Here is a 10370-nt window from a genome sequence, read left to right as displayed (position 1 = left end):
GGCCAGATTAACCTCTTTGTGCCTCAGTTTCTTCAAATGTGAAATGGGCAAAAATAATAGGGCCTACACGGTCAACTGCGAGGATTTAATGAGGTTATACATGTAAAGTAATAAAAATGACACCTGGCACAGGGTAAGTGTGCTGGAATTTTAACTGTTGTTGATTTTATCCGTGTCTAAGGAGGAATGTGGTATGGTTTGATCCTGGCTATTTCACCTCTTAGCTGGGAGTCTTGGGCAAGTCACTTATCTCAAAGCCTCTGTGTCTTCGTTGTCAAATAGGAATAACAATGCCCACCTTCCTCAGGGTTACAGGATGGATGAAGGAAATGAGTTTTTTTGTTTGTTTGTTTGTTTTTTTGTGAGGAAGATCAGCCCTGAGCTAACATCCATGCTAATCCTCCTCTTTTTGCTGAAGAAGACCGGCTCTGAGCTAACATCTATTGCCAATCCTCCTCCTTTTTTTTCCCCCCAAAGCCCCAGTAGATAGTTGTACGTCATAGTTGCACATCCTTCTAGTTGCTGTATTTGGGGCATGGCCTCAGCATGGCCAGAGAAGTGGTGCCTTGGTGCGCACTCGGGATCCGAACCCGGGCCGCCAGTAGCAGAGCGCACACACTTAACCGCTAAGCCACGGGGCCGGCCCTGAAATGAGTTTTAATGTGTGAGGCAGAGTGGGCATTCACTAAAGAATAATACTCATCATCTGAATTAGACAAGCTCTTCTTGCGATAAATCGGTAATGAACACCCCCCAAATCTCACTAGCTTCCTATCACAAACACTTATTTCCCTCTCGCAAGTCTGAGGATTGGCTGGGACAGCTCAGCTTCAGGGTGCCACAGGTGTCTTTCATCCTGAGACCAGTGACTTCTAGGCAAGCTCTTCTCATGGCAGGGTGGAAGCTCCAAGAAGGCTGGTGCCTTGCCTTGAAACTGGCACGTTGTCACTTCCACCCATATCCCATTAGCCAAAACAGGTCCCAGGGCCAAGCCCCAAATCACCAGGCCAGGAATGTATACTGTCCCCCTGGGAAGCCATGGTCAGGGTGAGGAGGGAAGGGGCGATTGGGGGCAAATAATACCATGTACTGTATGACCTGTGTTAACCACTTGAGATTATAGATGGGGAAACTGAGGCCCAGAAAGAGGAAGGGAAATATCCAAGCTCGCAGGGAGTCAGTGACTCACAGGTGGTTCTCCTTCCGTCCTCGCCCAGGCCCCGCCTTGTATCCATATAGTTAACATTTGCTGCTTTTCAGTCAGCAGTTCAGGCATTTGAATCCTGTGAGTAGGACCATGGCAGTGAGGAAGTAGAATTCTTTCCATCTTCCAACAGGGCAAACAGAAGCCCAGAGTGGTGGCTCAGCTGTGACCACACTGCCAGGTCAAGGGAACAAGGAAAGAAGACCTGGAGACCAAGCCTCGCCCCCACAGTTGACTGCCCAGCCCCAGATTCTTCTATCAGCTGAGGAGACCCAGGAGATAAACCAGGAAGGAGCCTGCTCATCTCCTTCCCCTCCCCAAGCAAGTCCTGGGGGAGAGGGACAGTCAGGAGTCCAGCTCTCTGGGTCCAGGAACGTCCTGTGGATGGCTGTCATTCCCTCATTGACCCCCCACTCATTGGACCCTGACCACAGACCGGGCCCTGGAGAAATCGAGGTGAAGGAGGTCCCCTCCAAGGGTGGAGGCAGACCCTCCCATAAACAATGACATCCCAACTGTTCAGGCAACATTTCCCCAAACGTGGAGCAATTTGGAATGATCTTAGGGTGCATCTGGATGCAACATTATTCAACATTGACTCTTGGAGTAAGAAAGTTCTAGTTCTTCTCTTTTCAGTCCTTCTGATTACCCCAGAATCATATTTTACCCCTTCCTTCTAGGGAGTACTATATTTTACCCCACCCTTCCCAAGGAGGGAGTCTCACTTTAGAGATCTGTGTCTTTAACATCTCTTAACCTTTGCTCGTCTTCATTTATTCCAACACAGACAGAGAGCAGGCGTCAGGCTCACAGTCTTGGCATGTGGCAGTATCCAGCTAGAACTTAATAGTATTATTTAACCATTAATCTGACATGATTTACTTTAATGGAACTTAGCTGTTTTCATTGCATTTTCTTTTACGGTTCCATTCTATTTGTGGCAAGTGAGCCCACTTACCTCATTTATGTAGTGATATCAAGGTTTTCTTTTGAAATAAATTTATTCACATACAAAGGAAGAAAAACATTAGGTGAATAGCAGTGCAGGCCGTACACAGAATCATGAAGCTATTTGGCAAGTATGGTGAATCTGTGAAAGAGGCAGGAGAATAGACTGATGTTCGGAAACTTGCTAGAACATACATTCGAGGTGGTTGGGCTGCCTGAGGGAGGGGTCAGGACTCTATGAAGAGAGGCCTACCTGACTGGGGCATTTTAGGTGGAAGAAACGAATGTACAAAGAGACGTGTAAGTGGGTGTTAGGAAGGATAAGAAGCTCAGTGTGGCAGTGGTACAGGAGAGGAGTCCTTTGAGGTCTGGCTATGGACCTTGACTCCCAGGAGGAGAAACCAGGGGTGGATGGGTTGCAAGGGAAGTGACGGCAGATCAGTGTTTATCGGAAGGTGGGAACCGCCGCTGACAGAGATAGTGCTGTGTGGGTGGCAGGTCGCAGGCCCCTCATCCTCATCTCTTGCTGCTGGGAACCCCAACCTGAGGTTCAGAGCTGTGGATCCTAGCCCAGAATTAGCCTGGGGAGAAAGGAGGAGAGGGTTAACCCCATCCCATAACAGGGCTCTGGGGTCTGGGCTTGATCCCCCATCCAGACCCCATCAGCCCAGTCCTGGTGGCCATGAAGGCAGGACCCACCTCTCTCCTTCACAAGGGCAAACTGAAGCCCAGAGCAGTTTAGGGTTGCGGTCCAGGTGACACAGCAAGTTCAGTAAGAGAACCAAGGATCCCCAGTTCCTCGGTAGTCCTAACAGGACCCCTCCCACTCCATCTACTTCCCCAATTCTGGCCACAGGGAGGCCCAGGCTTCTCTGAAGGTATCCTGTTAAGTGTGTTGAACTGGAAGGATGTCGTGAGCTGGGGCTCAGAGAGGGAAAGGACCTGCCCCAGGTGCACAGGAGCCATACCTCTGACAGGGTTCCGGCAGTCCCGGCCGCAGGCGCCCGGGCAGCACCTACGAGAGCCCCGACAGTCCGTGTCCGTGCGGCACAGGTGCTGGATGGGGCTGAGGCAGCGCAGCGCGTCCTTGGGGCAGCTGCCCGGCTTTACTGCAACACAGGGGCCTGGGTGAGCCCTGCCTGTGCCCCAGCCCTGGGGCTCGGGGCTTGGGGCTTCGGCGGTCAGCAAGGAGGAGACGGACCTTACCTGAGACCATACGGACACACTGGCGATAGCAAGCTCGGGAGCAGCACTTCATCCTGGAGGGACACTGGCTGTCGTCCATGCACTGGTCAAGCACTGACTGGAGGCAGGGCTCATCGTCCGGTGGACAGCCCCCCAATTTCTCTGTAAGAGAAGCCCCAAATCTTGCAGCTGGAGGCAGTTCAGAATTATGTAATAAGCACTGACCTGGGACTCACAAGATCTGAATTCTCCACCCCTTACTTGTTGCCTGTCCTCTGGCAAGATTTTTTTTTTTTGATAAATTTACCTTTACTTATTTTTAATTGAAGTGTAATTGGCATATAACATTACATCAGTTTCAGGTGTACAAATAATGATGTCAGATTTGCATGTAGTCATCACTCGGTATCCACAGGAGAGTGGTTCCAGGACCCCCGTGGACACCGAAATCCGCAGATGCTCAAGTCCCTTATATAAAATGGTATAGTATTTACATATAACCTACGCACATCCTCCCATATACTTTAAATCATCTCTAGATTACTTATAATACCTAATACAATGTGAATGCTATGTAAATAGTTGTTTTACTGTACTGTTTAGGGAATAATGACAAGAAAAAAAGTCTGTACATCTTCAGTACAGACGCAACCATCTGAGGTTGAACCCACAGAGGCAGAACCCCAGGATCTGGAGGGCTGACTGTATATTGTGAAATGATTGCCACAATAAGTCTAGTTAACATCTGTCACCACACATAGTTACAATTTTTTTCTTATGATGAGAACTTTTAAGATCTACTGTCTTAGCAACTTTCAAATATGCGATACAGTATTGTTAATGACAGTCATCATGCTGTACATTACATCCCCACGCTGTCTTTCTTTTTTTTTAGATTTTTTTTTTTCTTTTTTAAACAATTGCATTTTTTTGTGGGTGTGTGTGAGGAAGATCAGCCCTGAGCTAACATCCATGCCAATCCTCCTCTTTTTGCTGAGGAAGACCGGCCCTGAGCTAACATCTATTGCCAATCCTCTTCCTTTTTTTTTTTTTTTTCTGTTTCTCCCCAAAGCCCCAGTAGATAGTTGTACATCATAGTTGCACATCCTTCTAGTTGCTGTATGTGGGACGTGGCATGGCCACGTGGCCGGACAAGCCGGACAGGATGGCCGGACAAGCAGTGCTTCGGTGCGCGCCCGGGATCAGAACCCAGGCCACCAGTAGCGGAGTGCGCGCACTTAACCCCTAAGCCATGGGGCCAGACCCACGACTTATTTCTTTTATAACTGGAAGTTTGTGCATTTTGACCGCCTTCACCCATTTCACCACCCCCCACCTCTGGCAACCACCAATCTGTCCTCTGTATCTATGAGCTTCGTTTTTTTGGTGGTTGTTTTTTTTAGATTCCACATATAAATGAGATCATGCAGTATTTGTCTTTCTCTAACTTATTTCACTTAGCATAATGCCCTCAAGGTCCATCCATGTTGTCACAAATGGCTGGCAAGTTTTTTTTGACTCCAAGCTTCAGTTTTCTGTCTATGAAATGGGAAGCTGGACTCCTTCTTCCCAGGGCTGGTTTGAGACTCAGATGATGTAAAGAATAGGAAAAAATGAAGTTCAGAATCTCCACCTGGGCCAACCAGGCTGGGCCAGGTCTGGCCCCTGTCGGTCTCCCTGGCCTCACCCTCTCTACCGTTCCCGCTTTTCAGCTCCTAACCCCCTCTACGCCCTGCTCTTCACAGGGCCTCCCTTTGGCTGTGCCCTCTGCCTGGTGTTCTCTCCTAGACCCCATCCATCAGGTCTCAGCTGAAACACCACACCCTCAGGAGACCCTATTTCTCTGACCCAAGATTAACTAGGTCAGCCCCCATCCCACCCCTATACACTCGCACGGGTTCGTTCCTTCAGAGTCTGTGACTCTGCATCCATCTGCTTCTCTCACTTGGCCAGAGGCTATGAGAATAGACCCCCCCTACCTGCTTTGCTCACCATTCCGCTGAAGCACAGCCCTTGACACAAAACACTAGGGGCTCAGTGACGATTTGAAAGAAAGGATTTTGAAGGGAGATTCAGCATTGCAGGTGTGTTAGCTGTTGCCAGCCTAGTGCCTTATCACACAGCCACAGTCGGCCACATCTGTGCCGTGTGCTTGCACTGTTGCAAGCGGCATTGTTTCAGGGATCTGTATCAACTCAGTCTTTGAGGCAGTCCTCGGAAAGGCTCTAGAATGTTCCGTCCCGGAGCTTACCTAGTCCCTCTTCTTGTTGGGATTTTGGGCCATTTCCAGATTTCACACAGAAGGCTTGAATCATTATCTTCCTCCATTTAGAAGGAGAAATCAAGGCCTCACCTCCCACCCCTCTGCTCTGGCCACCGTTGAACCCTGGGGATGGGGACTGCTCCCAGGCCTTCACTTCAGTCTAGCATCTGAGAAAAGGTTCAAGAGCCCCCAGCTGAAGCTGAATCCAGTGCTGTGGCTTTACTTGGTGTCCACCTTCCCCTCCAGCCCCTGACTGGGCACGGGGCACACACACAGTAGGCACCTTGCTCATACAGTAAGTGCTCTAAGTCAACCAACGTCAACTGTTTGATTGGGTTGGCTTAAACTGAATTGCTGCCCCCTGCTGGAGAAAGAGCAGCTTAGCCCGTGAGGGAGCCCCCTCCTCTGGTTGCCTCTCCTCCCCAGGCTGGGGGTGGGAGGGGCCCTGGGAGACTCTCTGAGGTCCAGGGTGTAGCCCTGGCCAGCGGTGCCCAGGCCTCAAGGATTGGGCCAGATAGAGCCGCCTGAACTCAAAGCAGGAGCTCCCTGGGGGCTGGGGTGGGGTGGAGTGGATCAGGTCATACAGCCAGGGAGAGCTTCCGGAAGGAGGGGCTGGGACATGAGCCTTGAGGACAGATGGACAGACAGACAGAAGAGAGGCTGGAACTGGCATATCAAGCGGGGAGAACTGTGGCAGCAACAGTGTGGAGGTGGGAATGAACGCTGGGAGTGTGCAGGGACAGTGTGACAGGGTCACACTCAAGTCTTCATCTGCCTTTTCTAACCTTCCCTCTAAATTCAGCCTCCCCGCACACGAGGGATACATAGAGACACAGTCATACGCACTGCCAGCCATGCAGCGCACGTTAAGTCTCGCGGATATGTAGACTCAGAGAATGAAAGAATCACACCCAGACACAAATACACACACACACACACAGATACACATACACGGTCAAATATGCAAACACACTTAGATGTGTACAGACAATTAGCTATGGGCTGAACCATATGAAATTGCTAATAGTCAACTTTGATTTACAAAAATAGCAATTTCATATGGTTTGACCTATACATATACATATAGACATATATATGTACACACACACACATCCAGACATTCACAAGATAGTTAGATATATGTACAAACACAGATAGAATGTGTCATAATCACATAGTCAAATATAGAGGCATCCTGTCGTATATACATGCCTACACACATAAATATATACACACAGATAACTACACATAGACTCAGATATACACAGTCATATATATAAATATATAGAACATGTGTGGGTGTGAACAGCGACATACACGTGCATACACAGTCACATACACTCTATCATATGCACAGAGCTCCCCAGACACAGATCTATCCACCAATACCACAGAACCACCGAAAATGTTTGTTAGGCACTTACTATTTGCCAGGGACTATGCCAGGCTCTGTATGTCAGGGACCCCTAGACGTTTGAGTAGGGGTGTTCTTTTAAACAGAGGTGCCTGGTCTTCCACAGACAGCAAACCGAGACTTCCCTTCCCTCAACCCTGTCACTCCCCCATCGTCTGAGATTCTGCTGAGAGCCAGAGTCTCATGGGAGAGAACCAGGGAAGGAGGAGATGTGGTGAATTGGGAGAGAGACCAGTGCGTTCCACTTGGCCATCAGAGAGGTTCTGAGCCGGCTCAGGTTCTGCAGGTGCCCGCTCTCATCTCTGAGCAGCTGGGCTGAGTATCGGGGTGTTCTCTCCCAGTGCCCCCAGCAGCTCTCCCGAATTGCCCACTTGTGCTACACTTACTGTATGCCAGGCCCTTGTTCCTCAACACACCATTTACTCCTGAGAGAGAGGCATGAGGCCTTTTTCAAGGAGTAAGTTGGGGAGGTGAGTCTTCCTGATTCCAAAGACCTGCCCTCAAATGCCACTTCTGACACTAACTCAGAGTCAATATTTGGCCTTGGGCATGTGCTTTCCCCCCAGCCTTGGGTTCCTCATCTGCAAAATGGGGATAAAAATGGTCCCGAGCTCACAGCGTGGCAGTGAGGAGGAATGTGGTGACGGCGCATGAATCACAGCCAGCACGGACTCTGGCCCTGGAGCTTGCCAGCATCCTTCCCTCCTCTGCCGGGGGTCTCTGAGCACTCTCCTCTCCAAACCAGGCCCCAGGGAGAGAGCCCTGCCTCTGAGGAAGGCCCAAGTTAGGCTAGAGGGGGCAGAGAGGATGCAGGGAACTGCTCTCCAGGGCCCCATGTGCCCATTCCTGTCCCCTTCCCCCAAAGCAGAGGCAGGCCTGCACAGGTGTATGTAGGTCAGAGTGTTCCAGCCCCAGAAGGAGACGGGGGTGGAGGCCTTGCCCAGGTCAGGGAGGCACCTGTCTAGCTACTCCGGCAGGCCCGGCCTCCCTCACCTGTTGACAGGTCAGCCCAGCCTTTTCAGGGAGGCAAAGGAGAAGTAGAGCTTCCTCCTAACAGATCCCAGATCTCAGAAACCACACCCCCTACTCAATTCGAGTCCCTTCCACAGACTGGGCTGGGGGATTGAGAAGGTCCAAGAAGGAAAGAAACAAGATGGGCAGAGGCCAGACCAGGCATGGCCTTGTTGGCCACACAAGATGACAAAAAGGGTCATCTCCCTGCCATGTGGACCCACAGATCCGGACACCTCCATGGAGACAACCAGAGAAGAGCAGGTGCCGACAGGTTCATTCCCCGCTCCCCAGAGGTGCAGAGACACATGTTCACACATGTACAGGCACACAGGCTCGACACACACATGATGCAGTCATGCTAAGTATACATGTACAGACGCAGATTCACACAGACAAGCAGGCACAATGATACACGTATACACAGAGACAGGCGCACGCGTGCACACACAGTCCCACGCTCAGACGTGTAGCCAGACACAAACACTGAGACACTGGCAGGAAGACATTTACTGATACAGACGTGGGCAGGCTGACCGGCACGAAGACGAGCAAACAAAACGCAAGCAGCTGGAAGCACTAAGAAGCAGGCACACACACAGACACACACTCATTGCCTGCCTTACTCAAACCCTTGCTCTCCCCAGAGAGGTAGACCCCACCTGGTCTCTGGAGCACAGAAACCGACCCACACTCACCTCCCTTCCTCCTGCCTGTGGCAGCTGGCAGCTGGCTCCCCAAAGCCAGGAGGGCCACCAGGAGGAGGAGGCTCCAGGCCCTCATGTTTCTGCTGCTGGCACCTAATAAGGTCAAGGCCCAGGGGCCCCTAATTGAACACCTGCAGCTCCAGGAAGGCTAGAGCAACTGAGTCAGGGGAGGAAAGAGAAGGGTGGATGGAGTGGCACGTGTCTGCTTCATCCTGGCTCCACCCCCGCCCAAGAGCCTCAGTGCGAGGGTGCTTGTGCAAGAACTGATGGTGGGTGGGGCAGGTCCTGGGTGTTGGGGGCTAGGATCCAGTCCTGCCTGCACTGCTGACTTGGGCTGTGATCTTGGGCAAGTCTTCTTCCTCTTCAGACCTCAGTTTTTCTCATCTGTATAAAGGGTGAAGGCTGTTGAGCCAGATGCTCCCTTTCCTGGCTCTCTAAGATCTTGAAGCCCCAGCAGCGGGTAGAAGTCAGCTTTGAACGGCAAGGAGGGGTTGGCAGAGTTCTGGATGCCCAGGCAGCATTAGGGTTGGGTCAGAGCTCCCTGCAGGAGAGGGCTGGAGAAGGCTGGCCCAGGCTGGCACGGTGAGTGAGGCCAGCCCAGGCCCCCGTGGACGGGAGAGAGAGCCCTCCCCGCCTGTGGTGAGATCCCTCCCTTGCATCTGGTAGAACTGCCCTCTGCCTGGGGCTGGCTCGGCCGTCAGGGGTGGATGGAGCCTGGGTTTTGGTTTGGCTGAGGTTGCTGGTCACAGCAGATGTCGGTGGCTTCTGGGACCCGTTCCTTGGCCCTAAGGGGTCCTGAGCAAAAAGTCTTCTCAGCCAAAAAACCCACCTTAGATTTCACATTATTTGGCTCCTGCATTTGGTAGACGAGAGGCAGCTGGGGCTCAGGCTCCCAAGGGGCCCCAAACAGAAACCCCAGTCAACCCCAGTACCTTACCAGGACTGGAGGAGAGCAAGACCGTCCTCCCACCCTCCCATTTGAAAGATGAGGAAACTGGAGACCAGAGATGGGAGGGGACTGGTTCAAGGACACACAGTTAATTCCTAACTAAGCTGGGACTTCTGTCGTTGCCTCCTCATAATCCCCATCCGGTTCCTGGGTCTTGGAAGCAAACCATTACCTCATCTGACCCTGAGAAAGGAAGAGGATATTGCAGGCCAGGACAACCCTCACAGTCAGGAAGTTCTTCCTTGAGTTTAACTTGAATCCCTCATGCTGTCTTCTAAGCTCTCAGGAAAAGAGGGGCCCTTTATTCTAAGATCTAATGTTACTTTTGGAATTCTAGCATCCCCTTGGCAGCTTTATTTAGGAGAATATTTTGAGGCTAATTCTTTTCCTGATTACAAACTACACATATATATTGAAGAAATGCTTTTTCAATTAAAATTATTTTGAGGACATTTTCCTGCGTCATGAAGTGTCTTCCCATATCATCATTTTTAATGGTTCCATGGTATTTTGTAAGATAGACATGCCAAAACATATATAATCAGTTCCCTATTATAAAACGTATAGATTTCCATTTTTCACTCTCATAAATAAAGCTGTGACAACAATCTTTGTACGTATATTCTGAGTCACATCTCTGACTATTTTCTTAGGGTAAATTTGTCAAAGTAGAAATGCTAGGTCAATCA

The 10370-nt window shown here is 50.5% G+C and overlaps 1 protein-coding gene across 1 annotated transcript; it reads right to left on the bottom strand.

Moving 5' to 3' along the window:
* Nucleotides 1-2481: 2481 nt before the first annotated feature.
* WFDC5 (WAP four-disulfide core domain 5) lies at nt 2482-8808 on the bottom strand. Its single transcript, XM_087444864.1, is given in 6 exon segments — nt 2482-2574; nt 2576-2652; nt 2655-2733; nt 3095-3261; nt 3359-3499; nt 8724-8808. Coding segments are annotated over 6 exon segments (642 nt in total).
* Between the last annotated feature and the right edge of the window lie 1562 nt (nt 8809-10370).

Source organism: Ceratotherium simum, chromosome 21 (genome assembly GCF_057802395.1).
Source record: "Ceratotherium simum simum isolate JZ-2026a chromosome 21, ASM5780239v1, whole genome shotgun sequence".
NCBI classification, from domain to species: domain Eukaryota; kingdom Metazoa; phylum Chordata; class Mammalia; order Perissodactyla; family Rhinocerotidae; genus Ceratotherium; species Ceratotherium simum.
The sequence above is the reverse complement of the archived record's forward strand: the minus strand, read 5'-3'. Positions and strand labels throughout refer to the sequence as shown.